Raw genomic sequence first — 15,193 nt, forward strand, 5'->3', positions numbered from 1 at the left:
CTTTATTTGGTATAAACTCATAGAATCATAGAATATCAGGGTTGGAAGGGACCTCAGGAGGTCATCTAGTCCAACCCCCTGCTCAAAGCAGGACCAATCCCCAATTTTTACCCCATATCCCGAAGTGGCCCCTTGGAGGATTGAACTCACAACCCTGGGTTTAGCAGGCCAATGCTCAAACCACTTGATGCTTTACAGATGTAAATTAAAAATAATTCAAAACCATATTCGGCATGTAGCAACATGTAAATACACCGTGTAGGGAATAAAAGTATTTGAGGTGAGTAGCAGAGGGAGAAAAGAATTTTTTTTCCAGCTGATATTTGAAAAGAGGTGGATGGTGAAGGAGGCAGGCAGGCTGCTCCAGGTGGCAAGAGATGTAGAGAAGAAGGATTTCACACCAGCAGCAATGAGATGGAGAGAGGAAGGATGGTCTTGTGGTTAAGGCACTAATGCAGGACTTGGGAAACCCAGGTTGAGCTCTATGCTCTACCACAGATTTCCTGTATAACCTTAGCCAAGTTAGGGCTTATCTACACTGAAAATGCTGCAGCTGTACCGTTGCACCGTTGTAGCGCATCAGGGAAGATACTACCTATTCCAACCGGAGCGGTTTTCCCATCAGCGCAGGTACTCCACCTCCCCGCGAGGCAATAGCTAGGTCAACGGAATTCTCCCGTCAACCTAGTCCTGTCTACACCAGGGGTTGGGACTTTTCATACCCCTGAGCAATGTAGTTATACCAACCTCATTTCCTAGTATAGACCAGGCCTTTGTGTCTCTGGGACTGTTGCTGCACACCTCATGTAGCCATTTATACCTGTGCGGAACACTACTGAAGAATGGCAGTATTTTATACTCACTTTGTTCTGGTGTACCAGGTGCCATGCTATGGTGAATTGCCGATCGATGAATTATTATTAATGATTTGCATTACAGTAGCACCCAGGAGCCCCACTCATGGCCCCGGAGCCTGTTGTGCTAGGCGCTGTACAAGCACAGAACAAAAAAGCCCCAAAGTGCTTACTATTAATCCATACGAATGCTGCATTGCTGCTCTAACCATCTCCTCCCCACCCCCACCCCCACTGTTTAGTGGGAATGACAGTACTTCTCTATGTCCCAGGGAAGTTGGGAGGATAAATACATGAATGGTTGAGAGGCGCTCAACGACTGCAGTGATGGAGGATATGGAAAGACAAACTGTGGAAAAAGAAAGGAGGGTGGTGCTAGATGAGGGGGAAGGCGCTGAGAGGGAAGTCGTGGAAGCTAACATTTGTAAAGTAAACTGGCGCATGCCAGGGAACCGGTATTGTATGTGAACTGGCTACCCCCAACAATCTGCCTTTTTGCAGTTCTTTGATTAAACAATATTTTCAGACCTGCCCTGGATGTTTAGGAGGCTTAAGGCAACCTGACCTCTGTGGTACCTGGGCAGTAGTTTTGCTTGGTTTAGTGGACCAGTGACCACTTCAAAATCTGGTATCTGATGAAGCATCGTGGCTAGAAAGTAATGCTATAAATCACTTCAGCGCTGGAAAGAATTCCCTCTTTCAGCCAATGGACAGCAGTTTTTTTCCTCTAGCCTTGTTGATTCACTAGTTATCAGACTTTAATTCTGATTACCATCTTGCCTTTTTTCCCCCTCCCATTTCAATGCCCTATTACCATTAATATTAGACCTAATGTTCTATACTATCTATGAGCCTAAAATCCACTTTGCAACTTGTAGAAACCCATCATTTCTAACTCTAGTAAATGCTGGTTTCTAAAGTCAGGCTGCAAGATAGCAATCAGAATGACCTGATTTTAAAAACATGAGTATCACCGTAAAAGTATTAGGAAGAATAAGTTATTGATCCTGGATCAATAAAACTGTATCCATTAAAACTTCTCAGCAGTTTCACAACATGTAAAGAAATGTTAGTATTTGTACCTCAGCTTTGAGTCCTCCACCCAGAGAAGTTGTTGTATGTTCCATGCTGTTGTGACATCACAACCAACTCTTGTATCCAGGTGCTCCAATGGCAATGATCCATAGAGTTTAAGGCCAGAAGAGACCATTAAATCATCTAGTCTGACCTGTGGTATAACACAGGCCACAGAATTCCATCCAGTTATTCCTGTATTGAGCCCAATAACTTGGGTTTGACTAAAAGCATGTGTTACAGAAGACATATTACACAGTCTTGATTTAAAGACTTCAAGAGATGGAGAGCCCACCACTTCCCGTCAAAGCTTGTTCCAATGGTTAATCACCATCAGTGTTTAAAAATAAAAAGGAGGGGGGAGCTTATTTCCCATTTGAATTTGCCTGGCTTTAACTTCCAGCCATTGGTGCTTATTATGCTTTTCTCTGTTAGATTCAACAACCCTGCAGCACACTGTATTTTATCCATGTGAAGGTATGATACCTTGGTACCCATGTATGTCCTCTTAACACAATTAAGCAGAGAGAATATCAAACTGAGAAAAACAGATGATAAAACCCAGTATTTTCTCCATTTAACTCCACTCGACAGTCATAACATGTGAACGGGGACTGCTTGTGATGTCAGCAGCAGAATGGAACTCTGTCAGTGAGCATGCCTGTTGTGTAGTGCCCCCTGCTGGCCAACATGGCTGTGCAGCATCCTGCCTCAATTTACCTTTCACAGGTTCCCAGGAATAATCCAAAGAGGTGTATGTCCAATAACAAACACCCTTTATTTGGGACTGGTTTATTAACATCAAATAAACCTAAAGTCAAACCCAGAGCAAACTCTCTCCCGCCTCTGCTGCCCCAGTCTCCTCCTGGGCACATCCCTCCTCCCAGAGGTCTCTCTGCCTACAACTGCAATCCTCTCTACCAGGCACAATTTCCCAGGCTCCGCTCAGTCTCTCCCCTTAGCTCACCTGGGCACATCCATTCCCAGGCCTGTAGTCTCATCCCTTTGTAGCCAGGGGGTTGCAGTGCTTCTGGACTCTGAGCCACTAACTCTTTTCCCAAACTGCTTCCTTAAGGAACCCTTTCAGCAGCAGCTACAGCAACAACTCTCACTCTCCACCACCACCCCACACACAGCATTGATTGAGACACAGCATACGTGACATTGTGCATGTGTGCAAGAAAAGCCTTTAGTCTGTGTGTGAGAGACAGAGAAGGAGTGTGAGAGGAGAGTGCTTATGGGACAGTCTTTGAGTGAATGTGTGACAGAGTGCGAATGAGTGTGTGGGAGGGGAGTGAAAAGTAATGTCACAGTGAGTGTCTGAATACGAAAGGAAGAGTGAGGACACAGGACTTGTACAGATAGGCCCTCAGACAGTGCCACCTCTAGGTTCCTTCTACACTGCACTTTACAACCAGGTTGGGACCCAGTTACAGTTCACTTGTGGCCATGCACAACAACGGTGTTATTATAACATAGTTTGGGATTGTCTGTGCAAATAGGGCCATATCTCTTTAATACCAAATTAAGGGAATCGCATTCCACCCCACCTTTTCAGAACAAGAGGAACAGCCCCATAACATAGATATAATAGAGTTTGCTCCCTTCTAAACATGCAAAATGATGGCCCCAACAGAGCTATAACTGTAATGTAAACAGAGCCTAAATTCTACAATGATAGATGCTTTAGAAATGCAGGATGATTAGATCAAACAGACCAGCTGACCAACCTAAGGCTTTCTCCCCTTCCCAACCTCTGTTCATTCCCTCTGGGGCACTGGGCATTGGCAACTGTCGGAAGACAGGATACTGGGCTATACGGACCTTCGGTCTGACCCAGTATGGCCACTCTTATGTTCTTAACCTAATGCATAGATAGCATTCTGCATCTCATGATCTCTTGGAATGTCACATTATCAGCTTTAAAAATGACACTGACCTGGCTTTAAAATTTCAGGGGGTTACAGAGAGAATGGTATTTAAATGATTATCTATTTTCTTAACAGGTTCCATTGCTATTGTGAAACTTTACATCTCCCAGTGGCAAGTCGAGGCAGTTTTCCACCTGTCCATGTAGGTGAATTGATTGTCTAGAGCTACAACAGGTGAATTTGATGAACTTTGTAAAGATAAACAGTGGGACAGCTCCTCAGCTAGTGTAAATTGATGTAACTGTACTGACTTTAATGCAGCCATGACGATGTCCATCAGCTGCGGAACTGGGCCAGTATTTATCACTATGTTTTTGTTTGGTTTTAGGGGAAATATATTTCCTTCTGCATTGACCTTCCTCTTTAACTGGACTTTTAGTTATTTGTCCCAACACAATATTCAGGAGTGAACACATGCAACTTCAAAAATGAGGATAAAGGGAGCAACAAAGGCACTACCAAACTTACCTACATAGAGTCTGGTTCACCACCATCTTATTCTATTTTTACACCACTGGATGGGGTGAAACTGGAGTAACACATGGATAAATCAGGACCATAATTTCCAGTGCAAAGTGATGTCAATACAAAACAAAAGAACCCAATTCCTGAAGTCAATGGGAATTTTGCCTGAGTAAGGACCACAGGACTGGGCTCCAAGAGATATTTTTCAAAAGTATTCTCTCACTCTTGCTTTCCTTCCTTCCCATGTCTTCATCTTCTCACTTCTCCTTTTTGAGCATTTCCGCTTTGGTATTTCTTTTCTGCCCTCTTCATCTCCATTTCTGTCTCCTTCCCCTTTTTTCTTCTCTGTTTACATCTCTCTCTCACACACCTCACTTTTTTATCTCTGTCTCTTTATGTCTGTCTCTCTTATGTCCTTTCCTGGTTGCCTCTTTTTCATACTTTCAGGGTTGCCAAGGAGCAGAGATTTACTGGGATTTTGCTGTTGAATAGAAGCTTTTCCCCTGTAGTCCAAGCCCTAGTGTGAAATTGACCAGGGCTATGTTTATGACCCTAGTCAATTTCATGCTGCTACCAGCACCTGGGGAAGTATGATCTAAGCCAGTTTCATACTACAGCCAACTCCTTAAGAAAACACCACTGCACAAGAGCATTCACTGAAGGCAAATGACCAAGACTTCAGCATTCTAACAGGAGGCAGTTCCCTATGTGTCCCTGCTACTGTATTATATCTGAAAAACAGTTTTTCTTTCACTTTCTGTCCTGATTTGGGGGTTCTGTGCTTTCCTTACCACAGCTGATTTCATCACAGCCACCTAGAGAGATGCTGAGAACACAGAAAAAGGGCTGCTCTTGTGTTATAGGTGCTTTTAGCCCTTTGACATTTTTAGATAAAAGGTGAAAGAGAAGTACAAAATATATGCACCTTCATCTAGGACCTTTCATCTGAGGGCTGCAAAGTTTTTCAGCTCTGAGGCAGATAAGTATTATTCTACACATTTTACAGATGGGGAAACTGAGTCAAGAAAATTAAGGTCCCATCTACACTATGAAAATCTATTATATTGTGGGATTGGCTTACATATGTCATTTCCAACGTGGTTCAGCATTATATTGTAGAAGGGACCAAACCAGACTTCAGCTTTGTTTGTAAATCATGTTATAAAGAACTCGATCACTTGACCCTCATAGCCTGAGATAACTCCCGATTAAAACACTGAGAGCCTGTCCACAGACTTTAATGGGAGGGCCTTTGGGGCCTTGGACCCAGACCCTCAAAGTTATTTACGTTCCAACCTTCCACTGATTTTAATGGAAATTAGGAGCCTTGCCTAAATACCTTTGAGGATCTGGGCTTTGTGAGTTGCACAGCAAATGGCCTAATTTGTCAGAAGATATGAGCATGACAAGTCCCATTTAAGTCAATGAAATTGGCAGGTGCTCGGCACCTTTGAAGATCTGTGGCAGAAACAAAATTAGAACTCAGATTTCCTGACTAATATGCCTGCACACTGCTACTAGGGCATGCTCTCTCCGGGAGTGGTAAAGGAACTGATTCACATATATTGGGTTTTAAATGTAAAAATATTTATAATTGTCATAATAGGGCCAGTCCTACTTTACTTATGCCAGCTCCCTTTGACTTTGATCTGGCTTCCATAATATGTTAATTATTTCTAATTTAATTTGCCTTTTTTTGTGTGCAAAACTTTGCAGTTTGACTATTAAACTAAGTCACATCTAAAAACTTTGTTGCTTACAACTGTAGTTAAATAGAGTCCTATAACCAGAGCTTGCAAATTGTGCCATTAACAAATAATCTTTAAGGGCACAAACTACTCAGTGGCTACATTTAATGAATTTCAATGGCAACAGTCACACCAGTATATTTGAACCATTGGATAAAATGCACATAGCCACCTTGGGGCTCTAACGTGCTTCCACTGATTTCAATGGAGACAGGATCGATCAGTCCCCAGACGTAGGCAGTCTTCGGTGGCACAACTCAAACAATGTGGAGAACTTCACAGACAATCTTCTGTGGTGACAGAGGTTTATAATTAGGCTTGGAAGGATTCAATTTTTAATAAGTAGATGTCAGTAAATGTTGATTTCATCATACACACAAACCTACAAAAATATTTCCATTGATAATCGAAATTTACAAACAGGCAAAGACAATGTATTAGAATTTGATTTAAATTTACTTCGTACACTTTGACATGTCATGTTGACAATTTGTGTTTTAATGGTTATAAAACTTTAATTTTTTAATCTCAGCATTAAATTACAATTATCTGTCACTCCTATTGTCTGACCCTCCCATAATTTCCTACAACTATGAAAATTTAATTAGATGAAAATAAAAAATGCTTTAAAATAAATATTGATATTATCCATCAAAAAAAATTAAAATTGAATTATGCCAAGCCTATTTATAGTGAAAACCAGAGGGAACAGACTTGCAGCTTTAATTAATCTCTTCATGTTATGATTTTACTTTTTCCAACACCCTTTGGTGCAGGCAAAGAATTACATACCTATGATGACAAGTAAGGACATGTTTCTTATTACACCAAATGTTGTCAGTACAAGAACTAGACAAAGAGAATGAGAATAAACTAAAATAATAACATTTAGCACTTATACTGCATTTTGCATCTTGAAAGAGCTGTAAAACATTAGTTTGATTAACTAAACTATGCATTGTACTAAATATTACAATGTCTACTTATTATAATCCAGATGCATGACCTAGTTCAACATTAAATGTCTAGTCTGATCCTTACTCACAGTTTGTTCACAAGGAAACAAACCAGTGAGTTGGTGAACCAAAAATATACTAATGTTTACAGAGAGCCCTCCCTTGGAAGCAGAAAGAAATTGAAATACTATGTTAGACTGTATTTTGTAAGTGGCATATACAGTGCTCAGTATGTAAAGTACAACTTAGAATTAATATCACTTATAGTCATCCTAAAGTTGCGTGTAAAGCTTCTCAAAATACAGCTGCCAGGGACACGCAGAACGTGACCAAGCCAGATGCTCTAGAAGCCTACAGTCAACAAATACAAGCAGTCCATATGCTAACCTCTCCTAGAACTCACAGCCATCCACATTCATAATGTCTTTTAAACAAACTTTTTTAAAACAAATACACATGCCTCCTTGCTGAAGTGAAAAGTATTTTACTACATCCTGTTCCCTTTTTTTTAACCATCTGTACACTTTATTCTGAACCTTCAAAAAGTCTAACATTTTACTAATCTTTATGAACAGACACCAAATAAAACAAAACAGTGAAAGAAGCAACAGTTAAACTATGGTAATGTACCAGATGAAACACATCCAACCCACTCTTATTATTTCTGATATTTTTTCTACGAAGAGACTGCCATCAGCTTTAGCAGAAAGCATGGAAGTCAGACTCATTGTCCCATCAAGATAGCACTCTCTCTCTCTTTCTCAGCCTATGTATATTTTAAATTACACTTCTATTAATATTTTTGATAAAAACAAACATACTAGTCTGAATACTGAGGTTAGTGACCAGGGAGTCAGTTGGGGGGGGGGGTCAATATTAGATATACACCCATTTTCTCTGCATACAAATATATTGTTATTTCTATTACCGATTCAACGTCGTTCCACACACAATGGGGAAAAAAAAGAGTGAGATACAGTATTTTATAAGCAGGGCTGTCTTTTGGATGCTTTCGTGCCCACCAAAGTGCTGGATAGAATAGCGCACACACGCACATGCACTCACGGTAACACAAACCAAACACACTCACGCACTTACTAAAACACATATAGCCACCAATATATGCATACATAGTCTTATATACAAACTAATACCTATCAAGACATACACCAGCACACACACACTAATTCTAACACATTTTCAAACATATATGAAACACCACACACACGAAAATGACACAATCCCAAATCAGCAAGCCTTCAGATGCATACAAACACACCCATACATCCCCAATCCACACAAACACAAACCTTCTCAAACACACATTCATGAGACAAACACAAACCCACGCACTCAAATGCCTACAAACACACCACCATACACAGCGCCCACCTCCTCGACACACACAAAGACACACTCACGAGACAGAAACAAGACACGCCAACACCCATGCATCCCAGACACACACACACCGACACACACGCAGCAAGAGACACGCTTTGGCTCGTCCACACAATCGCACCCCACCAAACACACCCTCGGGTGCAAGCTGGCACACGGGCACCAGGGACACACAGTCTCAGACAAATACACACACACACCCCCCATCTGCGTCTAACTCACACACGCAAGCCTGATGGGGATGGATGGGCAGCAGCCAGCCCGCCCGGCCCCGCCAGCTGAGCGGGACGGTGGGTCCGGCTCCCACCCTCCCCCAGCAGCAGGAGGCAACCCGGCCGCGCCGGCACTCACGTTCCCAGGGTCTCCTTGAACTCGAAGATCTTCTTGATGTCCTCGGCTTGCTTCTTCCAGGAGGCGCTGCCCTCCCCGTTCTCCCGGGCCATGGCAGCGGCGGCGCAGCTCTCCCGCCCGGGCAGGAGCCGGGGATGCGGAGCCCAGCGCGGGCGGGCGGGCGGCGGCACGGGCAGCTTTTGCTTTCTCTTGCGCTGCCGCTTCCTCTTCCCACCCGCTCTCCGCGCTGCCGCTCAGGCTTCCTGCTCGCGGCGGCGGCGGCTGGGGTTTCCGCCTGGCTCCAGCAGCAGACCCAGCTTCCCTCCTCCGCTCCCGCGCCTGGCTTCTTCCTTCCCTTCTCTCTGCCTCCCCCCCCCCCCCCCGCTCTTATTTCTTCCTCCTCTCTTTCTTCCCCCCTCCCTTTCCCGGTGCCCTCCCTCTCTTCCCCTCTCCCTTCCCGCTTGTCCCTGTCCTTGCCTCTCTTCCCGGCTCTCCTTCCCCCTCTCTCACCGAGGGGGGCTGCCGCCTGCCGGGGGGATTTCCTTGTCGGGTTTTATTCCCCCCCCCCCCCCGCCGGGGTTTCCAGCCGAACTCAGCTGCAGGGAGCAGAGCGCGCTTGGACGCCGCTGCTCGAGTTACTTTTGCTGCCCCCCCCCCCCCCCCCCGCAGCAAAGTGCAGAGTCGTTTTCTCTCTCCGAGACTGCGCCCGCCCGGGTTAGTTTTCTTGCAGGAGACTAAAGAGGGGAGGGAGGGGGGGGGGAGGGTTTAGTGCGCGCCAAGCGAGCCGAGCTAGTGCGCGAGAGCCACGGAGCGCGCCCGGGTCCCCCGCCGGGCCCCCCCTCCCCACCCTTGTCTGAGGCTGCCCCCGCCGCTGCTGGCACCGGCACCGTGGCTGTGGTGGCTGGTTGTTATGGCAATGGGAGGCGGAGGGGGAAACAGCCCCCCCCACACACTGTCCCACCGCGCCCCCCCACCCCCACCCCAGACTCTCCCGCTGCCGCGCCGCCTGTCAGTGCCCCTCCTGACTGACTGACTGACTGACTGGCGATAATTCGCATTGCACCAAAACACGCGCACGTCAACCCCCCCCCCCAGTCCCGGGCCCCGGTCCACACAGAGCCCCCGCCAGCCCGGAGCGGCGGGGGCCGCCTCCCTCTGTCCGCACGGCCGCCCTGCAGGGGAGAGCCGCCCGCCTAGCTCTGCCCCCCCGCCCCGCGGCGGCTGGCGGGCGCAGGGGTGAGTGCAGCAAGGGCAGGGATGCGACAGGGACGCTGCAGAGGGCCGGCGAAGCGGGCCTGGGAGGGGTGGTGAGCGGGGGCGGGCGGGGGGTCCAGCGCTGGATTTGACTGAACGTGCCAGGAGTTTTCCGCCGCCCGCTGCAGGCTGTGCTGGAGCTGCCCGAGCCCCGCGCCCACACCCCACTTTTCTGAGTGGCCCAAGGCAGCTCCAAGGCCTCTTTGCTAAGGGACTGTCAAACAAGGGGGCCAGATGGACACCTGTCCACTGGAAACTGGGCGGCTATCGGTCTTTGCATTGCTGTAGCGCCCAGGTTGGGGGGCGCGGGGGGCAGGGTGCATTGTAGGAGCACGGCAGGGAAAAAAAAAAACATGGCCCAAAGCACTTCCAGTCTAAATAGACAAGAGAGACAAAAGCAGGGTGATTATCCCCATTTTACAGATGAGAAACTGAGGCACATTATTGACTTACCCAAGGTCACACAATAAATCTAATCTCCTGAATCTCAGTCCAGTGCCTTAGCAGCAAAATCATTTTTCTGCTCTAAAACTCAACCCCCCTGAGTGTCTTTACATAGGCCACGAAACAACCTTCAACTCAAGGGAGGCATTGGTGGCAGGCACTAGGATAGATCATGCAGGTGACAGTCAGGAGACATAGATTCGAGATTCATATCTTCCACTGGCTTAGTGAGAAACCAGGTTCAAATAGTTAACTTCTCTGTGACTCAGTTTCCCCACTAGTAAGATGGAAGTAAATAGGCCAGTGTTTTCAAAAGCGGGTGCCTAAAATGTGACACCTAAATCAGTGACCTCACTTTCAGAGGCGTCTAGTAGCTGGGGATAGTCCTCTTGCCTCTGTGGGCTTTGGATCAGGCCTAAAATCTGGCTCCTAATTTAGGAACCTAAATTTGGATTTAAGTGTCTAACTTCAGGCACCCGATCTTAAAAATCTGACCAACAATGCTTACCCACATTAAAAAGGCATGTTGATATTTTCACATGAAAAGCACTATGTAAGTGAAAAATATTATTAATTACTACAGCAATTACTACAGTAATGCTACTAATTAGATGCAAAGTATTATTAATCATGACAGACAAAGGCTGGATTTCAACCAGCAATTTAGGGGTAAAAGTCTCTGTAGCCCATATTGCCAATCCCATGAGCTATCCAGTCCCCCTTAAAATGCAGTAAATTAATAAAGAATACCTGCCTCATGTAATACTACCCTTATCCTCTACCCTCCACTACCCACATGTATGATACTTGCCTTTTTTAATATAGTAAGTGACAAAGTTCACTCTCAAAGCGGAAAATAGTAAGGGGGTAAAGTTCAAAATGCTGTGAGATTCTTTAACGTGTAAAGTTTCTTATAATCTTAATTTCAAGATTAGAAAATAATGTCAATAACTGACAAATATCAACAGTGAAATAACACCAGGATTGTGGGGTTCAGCAGTGGATTCGTTTGGGTCAGAACTGAGATGCACCTCATAATGAGGGCCAACAATGAGAGGTAACAAGGAGGCCGGTGGCACCTTAAAGACTAACAGATTTATTTGAATATAAGCTTTCTTGGGTAAATACCCCACTTCTTCAGATGCCTGGAAGAAGTGGGGTTTTACCCACAAAATCTTATGCTCAAATAAATCTGTTAGTCTTTAAGGTGCCACCAGACTCCTTGTTGTTTTTGTGGATACAGACTAACACGGCTACCCCCTGATACTTGACACCAATGAGAGGTAGTATACTAACAGTGATTTCAAATTATATCAATCTAAATTACAGTCTCACAACACAATATGGTAATAAACTGGCTCGTTTGCATGTGTAATACTGCCCTCTACTGGATGGAATAAGATCTGCTTAACTGTGTGTCATAGGCCTTACAGTATTAAAAGTTCTCCTTTCGCTCAAGGGGTAAGGATTTGGTAGTTCTTATGTTCATATCATCATCATAAGAATCATAGAGTCATAGAATCATAGGAATTATTATGGTCATCTAGTCTGACCTCCTGCACAACACAGGCTAAAGAATCTCACCAATAAAATCTGCCTCAAGTTTATAACTTCTCTTTGAGGACTAGCATAACATAAGCTTCCATCACTATTATTTATGACAGGTTTCAGAGTAACAGCCGTGTTAGTCTGTATTCGCAAAAAGAAAAGGAGTACTTGTGGCACCTTAGAGACTAACAAATTTATTTGAGCATAAGCTTTCGTGAGCTACAGCTCACTTCATCGGATTTATTTATGATGTCCCTTTGTTGCACATCACGTTCTACATTTGCGTATGAGCACGCTAAGAGATTTTTCATACATCTCTATGCCTAGGCAATGCAACAGACACTCACGCTACCTACAATTTTAGCTAGTATTGTGCATGCTGCAATTTCTAGGCACCAAAACCATGTGAGTAGAAAGCAGGATGTCAGCCTATAACTCCAAGTTTTCTTTTGGCAATTTAACTCACACTCTTATCATACTAATATAATATACTTTTTTGTGCGCGAATATAACGCATATTTGAAATAACAAGGAAGGTAGGAATCCTCAGTATCCTTTACGATTTTAAGTACATCAGACACTCCCATAAGCCAAGGATCATCAACACAATAGACCATATCAGCTCTTTCACAGTCATAATAGTCTATCATGTCAGGGTGAACTCAGAGAGACTGTAATACTATTTGATTGACATGATCCAGGAGAACTATTGTATATTTTAAAAAATGAAAAATCTTACATGAAACCCTTCCCCTAAGGTGAAAGTATATAACAATACATGCTGGGATAGAACGGCTATATATAACTATATTAACTGTAATTATACACAAAAAGTACATTAAAATAACTTTATTAAGGTTGCAAAAGCAAGCACTCAAATGTTAAGAAATACCAAAATTAAGGTTGCCTATTTTTATTGCACAACTGCCTATAATAGATATTAGGATATGGAGTCTTAATGGTTTATTTGGTCATCCTAAATGAGTGCCAATAAAACCTGTAAACCACACCACACTATCAAGCATTCTCTAGGTACAACCTTACAGGGAAAAAAAGTGGATTTGGGTTGGGGTTTTTTGGCAAATGTTTTAGAGAGTTTTTCTTCGATTTTTATTTGGACAGGTGTGTGTAGCATTTTAAAGATGCACTTTTCTAAACTGGTTCAGAGTCCTCAGATGGGACCCCTTAACTTGCATCCTCCCATCCGCATCCCCATCCCTATCCCCATCTTTTAAGTCCCAAGTTGCCTACCACCCCAAATTGTATTTTTATTCCATTTTGACAGGTTAAAATGATCTACGTCCTTACTGCATCTTAAATCAGTCTAAAGCCTTTAATCAGTTTAAGCTCTTTAAGATGATCAACACAAACTGCTAAAAAATGAGCCCCAAAACACACAAGTTAGGGACAAAAAGATTATAAAAGTTTGGAGCTTATTCTGCTTTAACGATTGGGAGGGGTTTATGTTGCTGTGACGGGGTGCACTCGCCCTGCACTGGACAGGGAAGGGTTAACCCTACATTGTGAGTTCAGGAAGCCACGCCCCCTTTACTCTACTGGGCATGCGCCAAGTGCACTGGTATAAAAGGAAGCAGCTCAGCTCAGTTGGGGCTGACTGCTGGGGAGGAAGGATGTTCTCTGTTGGCTTCAGCTGAGGATCAGCTGAAGTATGAGGCTGGAGATACTGTAACCCAAGCAGATGCAAAGGTACCTACTGAGGCCCCGCTGCATCCGGAGTTGCAGGGGACAGCGCAGACCAGGAAACCTGTATAAAACAGAGGTGCCCAGACTGCAGCAATGGGAACTATGGTAGGAAGCAGCCCAGGGGAATTAGATAGTGAACCAGCATTGTGAGTCAGTGTGTTTTGGTCGGAACCTCCCTGCTGACTCAATGGCACATGTGCCTGCCACTACCAGGGCCCTGAGCTGGGGTCCAGCAGAGAGGGAGGGCCTGGACACCCCTACCAGGGCTGCCACCCCCTCTTTGTGCATGGTGCCCCCTCCCTGACTGCGTTTGGCCACTAGGCCTCACTGTGTTGCCGACAAGGGCAAACCTATTAACTTGGGCTGCTAGGACCTTACTGCCCTGTCTCCCCAAGGGCAAATGTACTGATTGGGGCTACTAGGCCTTACTACCCTGCTAAGAGGAGTGAATCTATTGATGCTGGCCATTGGGACACATTGCCCTGTCTCATTAGGGTGAACTTACTGACCGTAGCCACTGGGCCTTACTGCCCTGCCGACTGGGGCCAATTCATTGACTTTGGCCATTGGGCTGCATTCTCCCACTAAGAAAGGTGCATATATAGACTGGGGTTAGGAGTGTGACGGGCTGCACTTGCCCCACACTGGATGGGGTTTTCCCCAACCCTGTCACAGTTGCCCTAAGGATTTTTTTAAACCATGTCTGTATAATGTATATACTTAACCTACAGTTAGACATTAATTGCCCTTTGGCCATCTGGGGCCTGTTAAGTCCACAGGGGCACAGATTTCTGAAGATCTTGATCGGCAACAGCTGACCTTCATCTATTGATGTCTACTACTTTTAAAATGGGAACTTTTCTTCCTTTCTTTTATTTTTGTTTGATTAAGTCTAGGAAATTAAATAGTGATACACACTATGTTAATGTAAGGTTAAGATTACACATTTAAACACTCAAATATTCACTTTTTTTAAAATTCCTGACTTATCACTCTAACTCTTCCCCTGGCACATTATGCTTTACAAAAAAAAAAAATCTTTCAATTCATGATCATGTGTCTTGGATACACATGTTTGTATCTAACGCCAGGTCTACACTACAGATTTATATCAGTATAATTAGGTAGTTCAGGGGTTTGAAAAATCCACCCCCCCTTAGCGGCGTAGTTATACTGACCTAATCCCTGGTGTAGACAGTGCTATGCTGGTGGGAGAGCTTCTCCTGTCAACGTAGTTTCCAACTCTCACGGAGATGGATTAACTACACCGCCAGGAAAAGCTCTCCCATTGGCGTAGGGGCATCTTCACTCAAGCATTGCAGCGGCGCAGCTGCGCCAGTGCAGCATTTTAAATGTAGACCTGCCTTAAGACTGTCTAAGACATAAGAACGGCCCTACTGGGTCAGACCAAAGGTTCATCTAGCCCAGTATCCTGTCGTCCGGCAGTGGCCAATGCCAGGTGCCCCAGAGGGAATGAATAGAAC

General features: G+C 44.7%; 1 protein-coding gene across 2 annotated transcripts in view; it reads right to left on the bottom strand.

The window, feature by feature from the left end:
- Positions 1-9,114, bottom strand: part of CAMK1D (calcium/calmodulin dependent protein kinase ID) — a 390,557-nt gene extending 381,443 nt beyond the window's left edge. For both annotated transcript variants that reach the window (XM_073328749.1, XM_073328750.1), the window contains exon 1: positions 8,781-9,114. In XM_073328749.1, coding sequence (XP_073184850.1) covers positions 8,781-8,872 — 92 coding nt within the window. In that variant the 5' untranslated portion in view covers positions 8,873-9,114. The remainder of the gene's footprint in view (positions 1-8,780) is intronic.
- Between the last annotated feature and the right edge of the window lie 6,079 nt (positions 9,115-15,193).

This window comes from Lepidochelys kempii, chromosome 1 (genome assembly GCF_965140265.1).
Source record: "Lepidochelys kempii isolate rLepKem1 chromosome 1, rLepKem1.hap2, whole genome shotgun sequence".
NCBI lineage: Eukaryota > Metazoa > Chordata > Testudines > Cheloniidae > Lepidochelys > Lepidochelys kempii.